Source organism: Schistocerca serialis, chromosome 2 (assembly GCF_023864345.2).
Source record: "Schistocerca serialis cubense isolate TAMUIC-IGC-003099 chromosome 2, iqSchSeri2.2, whole genome shotgun sequence".
Classification (NCBI taxonomy): domain Eukaryota; kingdom Metazoa; phylum Arthropoda; class Insecta; order Orthoptera; family Acrididae; genus Schistocerca; species Schistocerca serialis.
Window position 1 is genome coordinate 702766974 of NC_064639.1, and position 18411 is coordinate 702785384.

Sequence of the window (18411 nt, forward strand, 5' to 3'; positions counted from 1 at the left end):
TGCTGCGGATTATAACCAAAGGGTTCTGCTATGAAATGAGACGGTACCCCATATCATCACTCCCGGCTCTCGGGCCTTATGGCCGGCGACAGTCAGGTCTCCAGACACGTATTTGCTGGTCATCGGGGCTCAGTTCGAAGCGGGACTCATCACTGAAGACAACTCTACCGCGGTGAACGAGACTCCAGGCTGAATGTGCCTGACACCAATGCAAACGGGCTTGTTGGAGTGCAAAGGTCAATGGAAGTTGGCACAACAGCCACCTTAAGGTCAGCCCACTTTCTGTGAAGCGCCTGTTAATGGTCGTTATGGCCACTGAAACACTAGTTGCTCGCCGGATCGATGATAATGATGAATCCGTGGCTCTGCGTGCCTGTCTGACAACTACTCGGTCTCCACGTTCTGTCGTCCCTCTAGGCCGAGTGCTTCCTTGTCGACGCTGTTGTTCGGTCATGGTTTACCCATACCTGCTAACATCATCGAATGGTAGCATCGCTCCTGATTAAATGTCAAGCAATTCGCCGGTTACTCCAACCGACTTCTTTGAGCCCAACTACACGTCCTCTCTAAAATGCTGATACGGGTGTATATCACTTGCGCGCCTGTCTGCGATACGTAGTTGCTGTCCAACTGAGATCAAGGAATGAAATTCGCAAAGACTTTACGCCCTGATATCGACATGTCCCCTTGCCAGTTGCGCGGTGAAACTGTGCTGCAGCGTCACACATTCATTCATCGTCCGCCAAAGTTTACTATCAAAATTTACTATTTTGCGTTTTCCGTCGACAGCTGTTTCAGTATCAGTTTGTGATCAATTTGCATGACTCCTACGTGGTGTATCGTTCTTTTTATATTGTCTTAGAGTGTACGTCAGTTTTTCTAATGGCGTTCTGGCGTAATTTCATAAGTACTGGACTGTTCTTAACTGCGTAGGACTAATTTGTCTCCTGTGTTTTCTATTTCTCTGCTGTCTTTATTTCAATCCGTCCACACCTAATAATAATTGGCTCCGAGCACTATGGGACTTAACTACTGTGGTCATCAGTCCCCTAGAACTTAGAACTACTTAAACCTAACTAACCTAAGGACATCACACACATCCATGCCCGAGGCAGGTAATAATAATTACTGGGAAGTGGAACTATAAGGAAAATACTGGATTCACATAAAACGATAGACTCCTAGCAATTCGAAAGTAATATCGAAAAATAGCAGAGCCTAGAAAATATTACAGAAACCAATGAAACTGGTGATTGATATTCGCTGGTCGTTTGTGTAGAATCTATGGCGACAGATTAATCAAAAGAGCTTCAAGCATTGTTGGAAAAAGAACTCAACAGGAAGCAGGGCTCAACGGGTAGAGAAAGATTTACAAAGAAAGATAATATAACAGGAAGAAACAACAGAAAGAGGGAAGCATAGTGTAGGGGTGAAGGCTTTCTAGAAGGAAAAGGAAATTAAAACAAAGAGATGCAAAGAACTGAAACTGGCACGTGGTTCTCAGGAGGCTACCAGACGATAATGGAATAACGTCCAAAGACCTTAGTGGTCACTGAACGTGACTGGTGGACGAAGTTTCCCTCTAACTCAACATTTTTTTTTGGATCCGGGCGGATTAGAAGGAAATATTCCTTACCAACGGAAAAAAGGCCGCTTCGTCTAATACTTCCTTCTCTTCTTCCTGTTGCTGTGATTGTTCGTGGTATCTTTCGAATTAAACGCGTGATAAATCCTCTTTCCCAGAACACAGAGATTAAAGGTAGGTGTTAGTTCTGTAGGCTGTCTACATCAGAATTCTAAGGGTGCTCATAGTTTGGTGTTGTGTACAAATTCGAATATGCGGATTTCTGGTAAACGAAATATTTTGGAAAACCATTTTTCTTTCGCCAAATACATTCAAAAAAGGGAAAATATTCTCATGAAGACGTTGAAGAGTTTGAAAATTTCCGTCTTCGTCATCTCTTTAGAACATACTGGGTGTAAAATCTTAGCTCCATAAAATGAAGTCTAATATCTTGGCCGACACCGAGCTGCAGCTTCGGATTCTCCTCGTAAATGACGTTGAGCTTAGGAAGAAAGAGACTACATTTTTTTCTCCATTTTTTGTCCTTTTCTTCTATTCGGCGAGATTACGAATCATAGTCCAACACAGGGAACAGAATACAACATTTCTTCATATACAAGCATTACGTTTCGCCGCGCAGAGGCCACGCGGTTAGAGGCGCCATGTCACGGATTGTGCGGCCCCTCCCGCCGGAGGTTCGAATCCTCACTCGGGCATGGGTGTGTGTGTGTTGTTCTTAGCATAAGTTAGTTTAGATAATGTGTAAGTCTAGGGACCGTTGACCTCAGCAATTTGGTCCCTTAGAAATTCACACACACACACACACACACACACACACACACACACACACACAAGCATTAGTCTCGACACAAGGTAATTTCACAATGATTACTGGTTAAAACTTCCGAAAACCTGGAGTTAGTTTTCCAATGTGACATGCTGTCAGTTCAAGTCTGAGTGTGACACCGAAGTATAAGCGGTTAGAAATTATTGGGACGGATAGAAAATGAGATATGAAATAAGTCCAGGTCGCGCAAGATACCTTTATGTGCCTGTAGAGTTCGGGGAAGAATGCGACGTTTGTTGATTACCAGGCCTCTAGAGACTAATGGAAACGACATAGTGGGTGTGTGGTTCATGAAAGCCCGTGTGATTCATACAGTGGAACCATTTTCCCTTCGTCGCGAGCAGTCACAGTGTCATACTTTACGGGAGAGGCGAATAGCTGGAAGTGAGCCATAAGAAACTGCTGTCGGTGGAGTGAGTTCTCAGATACGGCGTGGCGCGCTGTCGACACCCCGTCATAGATGGAAGCGGCCTTTTACGCCCGGATTCCTTCTCTGGCGGGAGGATGCAGAAGACTGCAGCTCTTGCAATAGTGTACGCGTACCAGTAGGCTAGATTCTGATGGAATGTGTCTTGTTTGCAGATGAGAGAGCAGCCCACAACATATCGTGTGACGGTAAGCGTGTCAAACGTCTTCTAACATAAAATTAACTGTACTTTCAAAACGAACACCCGTTTCCTTCCTAACTATTACTACAGAGTGAAGAATATATCATTTTTTTCAGTAATTTGTTTTAATCCGCCAGGGATGAGATATATCCTAGTTTGGATCTTTCGAAACGATCTCTCATGATTCTTTCTTTACTGCATATTCAGTTTAAGTTTTCTCGTTATTATTCTTCCGTTTTACTTCTGTAATGGTCACAGTTGGGCGCTAATGACCATGCTGCTATAAGAGCGGCGATTACCCGTACTAGCAATCGACATTAGCAGCTCATTTCCGGTGGCTGCTATATAGTTGATATTCTAGAAGATTCCGGATGTTGGAGTTTGCGCGCAATCGCTCGTGGATTCCCAAGTATGCATTCGAGCAGGTGGAAGGTCAGACTGTCTGTGGCGAGAGGTAAAGTGTGACGCTCGGGCTGCGGCCCAGGTGCGTGGATATAAAGTTAATTTTGAGGAAGAAATAGTTCAAAGATAATAAAACGAAGTGTTTGAGCCGAGCAGATGAAAGAGAATTCATGGAAAGTATTTCTGTGAAAGCTGATATGAAGATTTGTGAGCCATTGTCAGCTGAAGGCTGTAGGGTGAGAGGTGTATGGCACCCATTTGTAATATATAGAAAACTAGTTTCTCTATAGGCGACCGTTTTTAAAATCTTAGATATCGGGATAATCCGTAAACAATCTAGTACGAAGGAACGAAATACTTCTCCCATGGTGCCCTTAATGACCGAAATTGACCTATATGGCAAAGCTGCAAGTGTGCTGTTGAACCGAGTGTGACTGTTTAGAACCTGAATAATTACTGTAAGTGAGGTAAACAGATTTAAATCGACTTTTATTGTTATTAAAAAGTCGCTAATTGTGGTTCCCTAAAATTATAGTATGTACAGTAGATCACAGTTTAGTCGTAGGCCTGTGCTTTTACAGGATACCCGCTGTGCTGTGTCAGCTGCACAATTTGTAATTCGCCTTTATTCTTGTACGCCATCCAGGTGTTAATACATATTGAAGCAATTTATGTGTGTGATAACTTACATGCGTTTCAGTCCAATGAAAAACCAGCCACAGTTGCAAATTTCACTTTTTTAAATTTACTTGATGGCTAGTTATCTGTATGCACTTTAACTGTTAGTTTGAACTTCATAATACGTATATATTTTTGACACGGTTTTTGTGTTTTTGGAAATATCATTTTGACTATCTGGATGATCTGGAAATGGGTTCCCGCCCGAAACTAGTCTTCAAGTGCATAATAAATAAATAAGTAAAGTGAAATTTGCAGCTTTGGTCTGTTTTACGTTGTATTGGTTAAAAGTAGTTATTGACGTGCAATTATTCCAGCATGCTGGAAGTTCATTATGTATGTTTGTTGTATATGTTGTAGTATGAGTGCTGGGGTGGTCGCAACCAATAACAGCCGCACGTGGGAGGGAACAGAGGTCATAGAAGATTCACTCACCGGCGGTCGTAGCTACGAGGGGCAATGATCATGTTAAGGGCGACAGATGGCCACAGTTGAGGGCACCTGCGGCTTCTCCTTTTGTTGCGGGAGGAACTAGTGTGGTACATTTGTTTTTACAGTGGTTAGTTGACAGCTTCATATGAGGCATGTAGGCAGTTGATTACTGCACCTTGACCTGTCAAGTTGTGATATCAGGCTTTGACCGAGTCCGTGGCGTATCGGACCCCGGGTTGTAAGTTAAGTAGTGTAGGAGATTCTGAAAACGATCACGAAGTGCTATTTTCGATGTTAATCCGAAGCTTAAGGTTGTTGAGTAAGCGTCCACTCTAGCAGTTTCGTACTGTGTTAAGTAAGCAGCCACTATTTGGAAAACTATTTGAGAGAGAATTATTTTGCGGGTTGTGGATTATCGAAAACTTTGGTACAGTGCGTAGAAATCGTTGATTTAAGACTGGAACTTATAGCAGAAACATTGTTAGATAGTTGTCGGCGCTGGATTGATTATTGTAGTATACTGTAAGTAGTGATCCGTTTCTGTTCTGTTGAAATTTGTAGCGAAAAGTATACTGAGTGATTAGACCGTTACTAGGCGAGTGATAGCTATTTGTTGCGTTAAAGCTGCATGAGTTAATACCGTCACTGTAGGATCTGTGTTAGTTTATAGTAGTGGGTGGGCAGCATGCTTTATTGCAGTAAGATTAAAGATGGTGAAATTTAATGATGGTGAAAACATTGATTTTAGTAACGTCCCAAAGAGTTCCTGGGGTATTTTTTTATTTTATTGGCTTCTAGCATGTAATATTTTTAGCCATGACTATTTAAATGTATTGGTACATAAAAACAAAGCAAGGTAACATTTGTCTTCAGATCGAGATTGTTGTACTTATATTAAAAGACACAGCTGATAGCTAACCACTTAGTTGTTAATTCATCTCTTTAGTTAAGTTCATTGGTCACAATTCGTGTAAATTTGTATGTCTTCTTTAGCTATAAATCTGGATATGGCGTCGTAGGTAGAATTGGGATCGTGCAAAGGGGCCGACAATGAGCAAGTTTTAAGAGGTCCTTTAAAAAGTTGACACCGATTTTATGTAAATGGGTAGGGAAAGATCCATGATCGACACGAATTCTCACAATGGATGTTATATGTTCTTAGGTAGATACAGTCTGATATGAAAATACGTAATTGCTGATAAACATTGCCAGCATATCGCTGACCAGCAACGTTTTCATCCCTGATTGGTTTTAGAGACAAGCTGGGAAACTAATATGACGTCGAAAGAAACGTGACGATGATTAAAAGTATGATAATAGTATTTTCTTTAACTGATATTTCTGATGTATTTCCGATTTTTGAAATTGAAAGTTATTTACAAAAGTTAATTTTAAAAGAGTCTGTTGTGGGCGCATGTATATCGAATACACAGATTTTCAGTATTTGAATCAGTATACATCTTACTAGGTGCATAATACAGTTAATATAGGCCATGGTTTGTCCGTAGTTACATTGTAGTTACTAGTGTTACATTGAAATTTAAAGGAATCATTGTTTGATCACAGTCCCAATGTGCTAAAGTGCGCATCATTTATGTTGGCGGCCGAGTTTAGGTTCGTTCTGCGCATCCGACGTCACAAAACACAGTCAGCCAATGAACAGAGAACGACGTTGCCACATCTCGACTGCAGTGCAGAGCATGGACAAGTGTCTTCAGTTTTAGAAACGTTCAGTCATGAATAAAGTAATAGAACAAAAGCAATGTCTTGATAGCAGACATTCTTTTATAGAAAGTTTGGAAAAAGCATTCTTTACACCAATCGCTTCATATTCTATTAATTAATTAAACCAAACAAGCAATAAGACTCCTAATTCAGGCGATAGCAAGGAAAGGTGTTTGTATCACTCTCACGAACCGATTTGTCGCAATAAAGAACTGCGGTAATTGTTTATTTCCTATTGTACTTCACGAAGCGTGAGTAATTCATAGTCATACCAACAGTGTTTGTCAGTATTTTGCGTGGCGTCTTATAGTCCACATGACGTTATGTGGTCAGACAATATCGAAGTGCCTTACTTCACGAATTATATTCGTTTGAATGAAATTTTTTTAAATTTCTAGTGCTTTGTCTCTTCATTAACCCTTTCGCTGCTGCAGACACGTGCTTCCCGCATTCCGCGCTGTGCGCGATTTTGTCACCACTCCACTGCTCACCTGTGAAGACACATGGTGTTCCCACTGCTTTGACACACTTATCATTCGATTTCACAAAAACTATTTGGCCCAAAAATTTGATTTTTGCACGTCTTCTTGACTGATACCTTCCCCCCATAAATGACCTAATTTTGTTTCGATGTTCAACGCAGTTATTATGCAACATTAAATCTAGTAAACCATTGCACGAAATTTTGAATAGTTTGCAGAGGTAGAAGTCCATTGCGTATACTTTCCGTATGGTCGATTTTAGTTGCCACAATGTTGAGAATGAAATGTGGACAAGATACCTAAATTTCATATAAAATTTACTGTATAACAATATCTCATTTAATTTAAGTACGACGTAGGTGTCGTATGTAATATTGAGAAATATTCCGTCTTTCGCGACTGTAATGAAAGTATTATTTACACCGGACGCGTTTGGCTTTATTTTAAAGCACTTCAATCAAGGAAAGGTATGGCACATACACAATGGTACTCATGTTTTCTTTCTTGTTTTTGCCCCACAGTCGCAGTTTTACCGATGGTACTGAAATATATTCCTCTTCTGCAACTGTAATAAGGGACTTATTTAGACCAGACGCGTTTCTCTCTTTTGAAGCATCTTCAGTGGACAGTATTTTGTCTCCCCCATTGCCAAGTCACCTTTCGTAGTTTTGTGCTTCGGTAACACAACATTCAACGTTTGTGTTGGCAGATCAGTGTTTTAGCAAATTAATGATGTTTTTGTGTGCCACACACAAAAATTATATTTGACATAGCTCAGAGCACTTCACTGATAGACGGTATATTCAAGTCCTAATGTTTTTGTAAGTCCACAGTTTTGTTTAATGTATTTTGTCTACTTCCTTTTTATTGATTGAAGTGCTTTAAAATAAAGCCAAACGTGCTCAGTGTAAATAAAACTTTTGTTACAGTCGCGAAAAACGGAATATTTCTCAATATTACATACGACACCTATGTGGTACTTAAATGAGCTATTGTTATACAGTAAATTTTATATGAAATTTAGGTATCTTGTCCACATTTCATTCTCAACATTGTGGCAACTAAAATCGACCATACGGAAAGTATACTCTATGGACTTTTACCTCTGCAAACTCTTCAAAATTTCGTGCGATGGTTTACTATATTTAATGCTGAATAATAACTGCGTTGAACATCGAAACAAAATTAAGTCATTTATGGGGGGAAGGTATCAGTCAAGAAGATGTGTAAAAATCTAATTTTTGGGCCAAATAGTTTTTGTGGAATCAATTGATAAGAGCGTCAAAGCAGTCGGAACACGATGTGTCTGCACAGGCGAGCAATGGAGTGACAAAATCGCGCACAGCGCGGAATGCGGGGAGCACGTCTTTGTAGCAGCGAAAGGGTTAATGCAGCCGTGGTGGCTTTACTTCATGAACTGCGCGCTCCCCCCTACACGTAAGCTTGCGAACTATGCTATACTATGGCGCTGCTTCTATTGGCGCGTGCGTCGTGTGCAACTGGCAACGCAGCAATCTCCCGCGTCTGGGCGGGTATGCGCGAGCCGCCAAGATAAAAGAATTGAACTATAGTAACGAAACTGAGACCTGATAATTTTTTGTGGCAGATGCGTTGATTGCTTATTTACTAGTACAAAGCAGTAAAAAATATATATTTTTTGATGTTCTGAGATGCGAGAGGTTGATATTCACTAGACTTGGTAGATAGCAGGCACCTGGTGTGCAAGCATATAGGTCAGTGGGTGCAACAGTGTGACGGTGCTGTACAGTTTCTGTGTTCAGTGGATTACTGTGCCTTGTCGTAGGTTTGGTAGTTCTCATTGAACAGCGCTACCTGAACATTGGTGTACATTGTACGTAAACTATTTAAGGCTGGATTTCACGGTTATCTGAAAAACCACGTTGCGACGTAAGCTATTGCGGTGACATCGTTATTTGTTGTCGCTTCCTTCATATTAGATCAGGTCATTGAGCGACGTAATTCTAATTAAGCCCTTTCTGCTTGATTATAGAACTATTTTCTGAGACACTGCTTTGGAATTAGTACCTACAAGCTTGCTCATTACATGATTTCGTATTCTTCCCTCACATCACGCTACACCTCATATTTATCTGATGTAACGAACCCCTTCACTTTCGAACTGCCGAAGCATGAGTGGAACTTTATGAACAGAATGTATACTGTATAATATACGGGGTGTAATGGGTATAAGTGCATATATTTCTGTTGGTGACTGAGGACTGTGTGCTGAACAATGTTACGTCAGTATTTATGTCATTTGCAGACTAATAATTACAGCTATTACAAGTCGCATGTTTTTAGATTGGTTAGTACCTCTGAGCACGTGTGACAAGAGCATGCCATTAATACTTGTTTTTCCCGTGCGCAGCAGGTCAGGTGTTGAAGTGTGGATGCATGGAAGCAAAACGGGCAGTCTATACCGACAGGTGTAGTTCACTTAGTGGCGCAGATACTACCGTGCAGAAAACATCATGTCGTAAAATATGTGACGTGTTTGTGGGAAGATTGTTCGACAAAGAGAAAAAAAACAACGAACACCCTGATGTGTGTACATATTAAGGTACCATATACAAAAATATGTGCACTTATACCCGTCCGATCCTGCATAATGGGGGTTTACATTCTACATGTTCCATTCCTAAAAACAACAACATTCCGTTCGCAGTATTGATGGAGGGGTCGGTGCAGCACTATTATCGTCATATTTGTTAACGTGTTTCCATATCACATTTGGAGCACACACATATTCGCACCGAGCGAGGTGGTGCATTGGTTAGCACACTGGACTCGCATTCGGGAGGACAACGGCTCAAACCCGTGTTCGACTATTCTGATTCAGGTTTTCCGTGATTTCCCTAAATTACTTTAGAAAAATACTGGGATGGTTCCTTTGAAAGGGCACGGCCGATTTCCTTCTCCATCCTTCCCTAATCCGATGGGACCGAAGACCTCGCTGTTTGGTTCCTTCCCCCAAATCAATCAACCAACATATTCTCAACGAGTCACAGTGGTTCTCCGACCCTTCGAGATTACTTTGACTGTCCCTATTAGCTTCTTCGCTTAGGGCAAATATGAGAAACCTAAGTGACGTTAACCCAACTGAGAACTGAAACCGACTGTTGTGGTTTATGTGCCCCGCTAGTAACCGCCTTTGGGAGGAGCAGTTATTAAGCCCTGTACGCCCATCCTGAACTACGTTTTATTTGATTTCTCTAAATTCTAGGGTTGTTCCATTCAATATGCCTAGACGGTTTTCTGTTCCTGTGCGTGTCAAACTGAATATTTGCTCCATCTCTAAAGACGAGCTAGTATACTTTAACTTCCTTCCTCTCTTTAGGGCTGCGATTTATTGCATTAAGCCAGTATTCTCGCCTCTCTCTGTCCGGCCGAACGAGGAGAGAGAGCCGCAATTCTCTGTTAGATTTTTCGTTCGAATCACAATGCCGCTCTCTTTTCTTAAGGTGTATACTGTATATATAGCTAGATTAGTGAATATGGGAAAAGAAGAGAGCAGTGCAAATTAAAAGAGGATAAATAATACAGAGAATTCCATTGTACAGTCGGACAAAATAAAATGCCTGGAAGATATTTCATGCATCTTAAGATAGGTAACCTAAGTTACACAATCTGCCCCAGGAATGGATGATATAAGTTGTGTTGCCTTTATTAAGGTGCATGAAATATTTTCCAGGCCAGTTTCATTTTCCCAACTTGGGAAGAACACAAAACTTGGTCCGTTTGATGAAAACAGTGCCTGGAGCTCTATAGGTTTCGGTATATTGTAGGACTTGTGGTCTTATTCACTGATTAGCTCAAAATAAAAATACATAGTATACTCATGTTACCATGACATATAGAATCTGCTGATCGCAGCAGATTTCTGATAGGCACTGATGAAAGATTGTTATCTTTTGCAGAGTATAAAAGAAACTAATAAAATAAAAAACGGAACGTATTACAATTTTCATTCACCCTCTTCTAGCCATTAGACGTACAAAATTTCACTTCTGTGACCATATTACAAAGATGAGAGATTTCTGGTTTCAAACTGAAGAATGTGTGTTATTTGGCTCTTTAATTTCCTCACAACCTTTTCGTGATTTGTAATGTCAGTTTTACTGCTGTCTTGAGATCTTGCAATAACCAGTTTCAATATGTCGATTTAGATACTTTCGCAGACTCTTTGCTAAACAACTGCATTAGTAGTAATTGTTTGGGGAGTCGGTTAACCAATGGTTCCAATGGCTCTGAGCACTATGGGACTTAACTTCTGAGGTCATCAATCCCCTAGAACTTAGAACTACTTAAACCTAACTAACCTAAGGACACCACACCCATCCATGCCCGAGGCAGGATTCGAACCTGCGACCGTAGCGGTCGCGCGGTTCCAGACTGTAGCGCCTAGAACCGCTCGGCCACCCCGGTCGGCAGTCGGTTAACCATCAGCCGACATGTTTCGTTGACAGTTAGCATGTCATATGGGTTCCTTATTCGAAGGAAGTCAGCCTTTCTTCTACATGGTTAGTTGCATTGCTGTACACTACTTTTAGTGTTCAGACGTGTCTGGTTCTGGAGTTATATTTGGGGATGCGTGCTTTTCTGATGAAGTTACCTTTGCTTGGCGGAGAGTCCTGTTGTTGAATAGGCTTTACTGCACCAAAGGTGTCTGGTAGGGTCAGTAAAACATATATTCTGTGCTGAAGTACAATCTATTAGTGTTATTCTGCTCACTCGTATCCTTCCGCTTGGATATGTGCAGTGGAATAATTTCGGAGAGGTTGCGAATTATCACGTCCTTGGTGCTGGTTACCTCACCATTTATAATTTCATTTAAATCTGCAGAGTTTTAATTTTCTCAGTGTTAACTGTTCATGGAGTGTAATGTTTCTTTCGGCCGGATGTTTCTGGATTGTCTTTGTGATGGTAGTATCATGGTTGTGTAACGAGAAGTGTGGGGTTAGATTATCCTCACGAAGTTGTAAACTGTGCGATTTCTCTTAATGGATAGTACATTAGTGTCGAAATCATGTGTTGCGAACTTATTTGTCAGAAAGACATTTTCCTATGCGTACTTCATTCCGATGTGCCACAGTACAAAGCCACCATCTTTTGTTGCGACGATACTCGTCTACGCCGTTCTTTTTCAACAACTAATACTCAAACGCAGAATGCGTACTGATTGTTAATGTTCAGAACAATCTCTGTGCAAGCTAGTCAGTTTACAGGAATTGTGTAAGGTAAGGGTAAGTATGATCCCGTGTTGCTGGACGCTGATACGAACACGAGGCAGCACTGCTTCAATGAACTGCTGTCATTATACGGCCGACAGAATTTCGAGCTTCTGTTAAATGATCTTTCAGCTAGACAACTACTTCCTACTATCTGAAATTACGTGTGCACAACTAATGAAACTTCCCCATAGTACGACTGGACACTGCAAGCTAATGGCTAACACATAGTCACGCCGCCTGTTGCTTTCACAAAACTATTTTAAGATATAGAGGCCATTTTCTTTTTCCGTTGCTCAGAATTTATGGAAGTTTGTGCTTTATGACTACCTTATACATGTTTTTCGACTCAGATGGTGTTGAAAACTTTTTTTTGGGCGTTAAATATTTAATTCTGCATAAATGCCAGGGCTAGGTTGTCACTACCTTTGAGATTGGACCTAGCTTTTACTAACTCTCTCTCTGTCACACACACACAGCATTAAACGTACATTCTTTCGAATAGTGTAGAACCTCGCTGACAGCCTTGGTGAGGTCCCTCTGTCACACAAACGTTTATTTAACGAACACCCACAGCTAAAATACCTAATGCTGAGTAAAAAACACCGCACCAGCTGTATGCTCGCTTAATTTAAAAAGCACGACGGGTTCCCTGTTCTCGAGTACACTGACGTGGACCACTGTGGGTTAGTGTGGTTAAATGACTTTCGTTAAAACCCGAATGTCTTCCTCAACATGTTCTCTGTCTGATGGCATTATTCCCGAACATGGCGGAAGTGTTCCCGGCTGTCTCCACTGCTGTCACCCCTCAGCTGGACTCAAAACAGAAGAATAAGTCAGAAATGTTCTGATTTCTCCACTTGGCATTCATTTTCTAGCGTCCACAGCTAGATTCCTATCTCCAACTGAAAAAAATGACAATATATCAATTCAACTAGCAACAGTGAACTACAAATAAAAAATAAACAATAAATAAATCCTTAGCAATTGGAATAACAACATGCTATTCGTGTGTTGCCTCTTTCTTCATCTCCCGCGCCATCTTTTTACAGTTTGATATTCTCTGGGTCGCTGAACTCCTCTCCTTTTTGTTTGTTCAGAGTCTTAACATTTGAAATACTTTCCCACATCGCGCCATTTAGTCCCTCCAGTAGTATCCGGTTTATATTTTCTATTGTAGTATTTGACATTGTGATCTAGTGAGCACCCGATTCCCAGTATTTTTCTCACACTCACAGTCCGTCTTATCTCTTCTGCGCATGCACCACCTGGTCAGTGGCCTATCATACGTTTCCACGATAGTTCGCGTCGCGGCCCTGCCCTGTACTTCGCTTGTCGTATCCACTATAACATGGTACGGTTTTCTCTGGTTTTTTCTATTTCGTGTTTTCTTCAGTTCCCCCCATTGCACCGTATTTCAACGATTTATTTGAAAAAATGAATCTTCCTTTTTAGGTCCGGCTATTGCCGCCGTTCCGGATTAGTTTATCGTGGGGTGTGACATGTTTTTTAGAATGCAGTGAAATTCTAGCAATTGGGGGAAGACTTTAATATCAGTTGCACTCCAGTATCATGTTGTAATTATGAGTCCACTCCTTAATTAGCCACGTTATTACTTTTCTTTATGCTTATTTGAACGCCGAAGTTCTCAGTCGATAATACTAGGGGCGTTCAATAAGTAGCGCAACAGATTTTTTTCTGAAAGCAGCTCGGTTGTATTCAGGATTCCAATACACCACATTATTCCTCCTCTATTTTTCACAATGACCTGCCCATCATCCACGTACTACTTCCTGCGAAGTGCATCTTTCATCGGTGACAAACAAATGGATATCGGAAGGTACGAGGTCCGGACTGTAAAGTGGATACAGTTTTGTGAGCTCCTCTCGGGTTCGCTGACATGGAGAGGTTCTACATCTACATTTATACTCCGCAAGCCACCCAACGTTGTGTGGCGGAGGGCACTTTACATGCCACTGTCATTTCCTCCCTTTCCTGTTCCAGTCGCGTACGGTTCGCGGGCAGAACGACTGCCGGAAAGCCTCCGAGCGCGCTCGAATCTCTCTAATTTTACACTCGTGATCTCCTCTGGTGGTATAAGTGGGGGGAAGCAATATATTCGATAGCCCATCCAGAAATGCACCCTCTCGAAACATGGACAGGAAGCTACGCCGCGATGCAGAGCGCCTCTCTTACACAGTCTGCCACTTGAGTTTGCTAAACATCTCCGTAACGCTATCACGCTTACCAAATAATCCTGTGACTAACCGCGCCGCTGTTCTTTGGATCTTCTCTATCTCCTCCGTCAACCCGACCTGATACGGATCCCACACTGATGAGCAATACTCAAGTATAGGTCGAACAAATGTTTTGTAAGCCACCTCCTTTGTTGATGGACTACATTTTATGAGGACTCTCCCAATGATTCTCAACCTGCCACCAGCCTTACCAACAATTAATTTTATATAATGATTCCACTTCAAATCGTTCCGTGCGCATACTTCCAGATCTTTTACCAGTGTTCGTTCCGCTATCATATAATCATACAATAAAGTATCCTTCTTTCTATGTATTCTCAATACATTACATTTGTCTATGTTAAGGGTCAGTTGCCACTCCCTGCACCAAGTGCCTATCCACTGCAGATCTTCCTGTATTTCGCTGCAATTTTCTAATGCTGCAACTTCTCTCTGTATATTACTGTATCATCCGCGAAAAGCCTCATGAAACTTCCGACACTATCTACTAGGTCATTTATATATATTGTGAAGTTCGTTTGCAGTTTTGAGGCGACGCACACGCTGAAGTCGTTCCTTCAGTTTCCCGAGGGTGTGTGCGGTCGGCTGTCACGCGGGAGATCGGACAGGTCGGCGCGATGTTCGTGCAATGATGACAGACGCATTGCCCAACGAATCACCGTGCTTTTGTTCACTGCCAGGTGTCAGTAGACATTGTGCAAGCGCCTATGACTATCTGAGGCTCTGATTTTCCGCCAAAGGAAACTTAGTGACAGCTCTGGCGAAACTGGCGGAGAAAAAATGCGTTGCGTTACTTACTGAACGCCCATACACTACTGGCCATTAAAATTGCTCCACTACAAAGATGACATCCTACAGACGCGAAATTTAACCGACAGGAAGAAGATGCTGTGATATGCAAATGATTATCTTTTATGACCATTCACACAAGGTTGGCGCCAGTGGCGACACCTCCAACGTGCTGACATGAGGAAAGTTTCCAAACGATTTCTCATACACAAACAGCAGTTGACCGGCGTTGCCTGGTAAAACGTTGTTTTGATGCCTCGTGTAAGGAGGAGAAATGCGTACCATCACGTTTTCGACTCTGATAAAGGTCGGATTTTAGCCTATCGCGATTGCGGTTTATCGTATCGCGACATTGCTGCTCGCGTAGGTCGAGATCCAATGATTGTTAGCAGAATATGGAACCGGTGGGTTCAGGAGGGTAATACGCAACGCCGTGCTGGATCCCAACGGCCTCGTATCACTAGCAGTCGAGATGACAGGCATGTTATCCGCATGGCTACCGTTGACGCTGCATCACAGACAGGAGCGCATGCGATGGTGTACTCCACGACGAACATGGGTGCACGAATGGCAAAACGTCGTTTTTTCGGATGAATCCAGGTTCTGTTTACAACCTCATTATGATCGCATCCGTATTTGGCGACATCGCGTGAAAGCACATTGGAAGCGTGTATTCATCATCGCCACACTGGCGTATCACCCTTCATTCGATCCCTGCGAAACCCTACATTTCAGCAGGATAATGCACGACCGCATGTTGCAAGTTCTGTACAGGCCTTTCTGGATACAGTAAGTGTTCGAGTGCTGCCCTGGCCAGCACATTCTCCAGATCTCTCACCAATTGAAAACGTCTGGTCAACGGTGGCCGAGCAACTGGCTCGTCACAATACGCCAGTCACTACGTTTGATGAACCGTGGTATCGTGTTGAAGTTGCGTGGGCAGCTGCACCTGAACACGCCATCCAAGCTCTGTTTGACTCAATGCGCAGTCATATCAAGGCCATTATTACGGGCAGAGGTGGTTGTTCTGGGTACTGATTTCTCAAGATCTATGCACCCAAATTGCGTGAAAATGTAATCACCTGTCAGTTCTAGTATAATATATTTGCCCAATGAATACCCGTTTATCATCTGCATTTCTTCTTGGTGTAGCAATTTTAATGGCCAGTAGTGTATTTAATACGTTTTTTGCAAGTCTTTTCCTTTCTGTCAACATTTCGTAGCGCTGGAGTAGCTTACCCGTCGACGGCAGCGCCGCGCGCTGCTGCGGCGGCTGCGGCTGCTGCTGCCTCGGCCGCGGCTGCGGTGACGACGGCGGCAGCGGGGGCGGCGGTGACCACCGGCACGGCGGCCACCGCGGGGGCGGCGGTGACGACGCGGGCAGACACTGCGGGCACCGCGGCCAGCACGGGGGCGGCCGTGACGACGCGGGCAGGCAGTGCGGGGGCGGCGGCCGTGAAGAGCCGCGTGGCCGGCGTCACCGACACGACGGCGGCGGGGGCTGGCGTCACCGCCAGCGGGAGACCTGCGGCTGTTGCAGAGGCTGACTGGCCCGCCGCGGTGAAGCGCGCTGGGCCGCGCAGGCGCACCTGTAAGCCGCAGGTCCACAGAGGTCAGCACACGCGAGGAAAAGTGCTTCTGTTCCCTCCCAGCCGAAACAGAGCATACCCGCTCAGGAACGACCTCTGCGACGCACTCAGCGTAACCATAGATGGTAAAAAAAAAAAAAGATCAGTGACTGATGCATTGTGTCTGTGTCTGTAAAAGAAGGTTACCATTTCTGGTTTTTGACATACCAGTTTCAACTGAAATGTTTGATTCAGTATAAATTTCGACCAAACTTGGGATAATTTTCTTATTTAATTTGTATATTTCTAACCTATAGATATTTCTGGATGTTTCCACTCGTCAGCAAACTATTTTGCTGTCCATATATTAGTATTATTTATATCGACATATTTCATAGTATCGATCTTGTACCATGAAAATTAGTACTCACAATTTTAAAAGTATATGATCTGAAATGAATTCTATGTTAGGTGCAATAATATGTATTTTTTCAACGTTACTTTAAAACAAAATCTCTGTCTTGATTTATAACTTTATTAATTTTACTATCGATAATGCAATCGAATTTATAAAATAACCTGAAACTTCTCTTTTTTGTATTGTTAGGCCAACAAATCTTCACTCAAATAATTATTTTCAGAAAACCACATACAAACTAAAACTGATAAAAAGTTTCAATTACAAGAGTCATATTGATACTAACATCGACTACTTCCTGTTCTTGAAGGTTCCGGGCCCGTGATGTATATATCACGGGTCCAGAATTTTTTCACGCCAAGCGCGTCAGGTACCGTCAGCGTAGGATTACCGTTTTTGGAGTTTGGTACATGTTGGTCCCAGACAGGCTACGATCTTTGTACAATGTAAGCAAGTTTTATACTGCTTGTGTTTGAAGCACTGTTTATGTAAATGTAAAAAAAAAGTGATTTTTCAAATATATGAAGTATGATAGAAAATAATAATTATAATGTTGCAGCGTAAGTCATTTTCAAGAACACAGGACATTTTTTTGTACGTTACAACGACATGAAGAAAGAAGCCTTGACACTGAGACCACCATTGCGAGAGAAGTAAAACTTTTTTCAATTATAAACCATCCTAATGTTCTTATTACTAAAAATTAGTTCGTTACAATGTCTGATCTCTAAAATACATCTGTATAAGTGACCAATAATAAGGGACGTGCGTAATATAATACAGTTCCAATACGCGGATGTATGTTTTTTTTCTGTCAAGGGTGACGGAGAAATTCTGTTACCCCTCTTGTCTTTGCACAACTGGGAAAATAAAAACAGTATCTGATCAAGAGTATCCGGACAACCCTGCATATAGTGGAAATGGTCACTTGGGTTCACGAGATGCGGACTCACCAGCATAGAAGGAAGCGGGCAATGGTGTGTTGTTTGTAGATGAGCAGTAACGGCAGAATGGGTCGCCCATCAGAAATCAGTGACTTCGAACATGGATTGGTCACTAGGTGTCATCTGAGTAAAAATTCCATCAGGTAAATTTCAACCCTTCTAAAGTTGCACAAGTCGACTGTTGGTGAAATGGAAGGGGAGGGAGGAGGGGGATCAGCCACAGCTAAACCAAGACCAGGAAGATCTGATGTGCTGATGGATAGGGACCGTCGAGCACTGCGGAGGTTGGTTGTGGAAAATGTCGCATTAAATTAGAACGAATAGCCCGAGAGATCCGAAGTCTTACCAGCAGTCCAGCTAGCTAAACGACTGTACACAGGGAGTTGAAAAGAACGGGGTGCAACCGTCGAGCTACTGTTCATAGGCCACACATTTCTGGAGTCACTG

At 42.4% G+C, this 18411-nt stretch overlaps 1 protein-coding gene across 1 annotated transcript in view; it reads right to left on the minus strand.

The window, feature by feature from the left end:
- Positions 1-18411, minus strand: part of LOC126456344 (uncharacterized) — a 231013-nt gene that overhangs the window by 4820 nt on the left and 207782 nt on the right. The window contains exons 17-18 of the mRNA XM_050092096.1: positions 16507-16623; positions 16274-16341 (exon numbers count right to left, since the gene is read on the minus strand). Of these exons, the coding sequence (XP_049948053.1) occupies positions 16274-16341; positions 16507-16623 (185 nt within the window). The remainder of the gene's footprint in view (positions 1-16273; positions 16342-16506; positions 16624-18411) is intronic.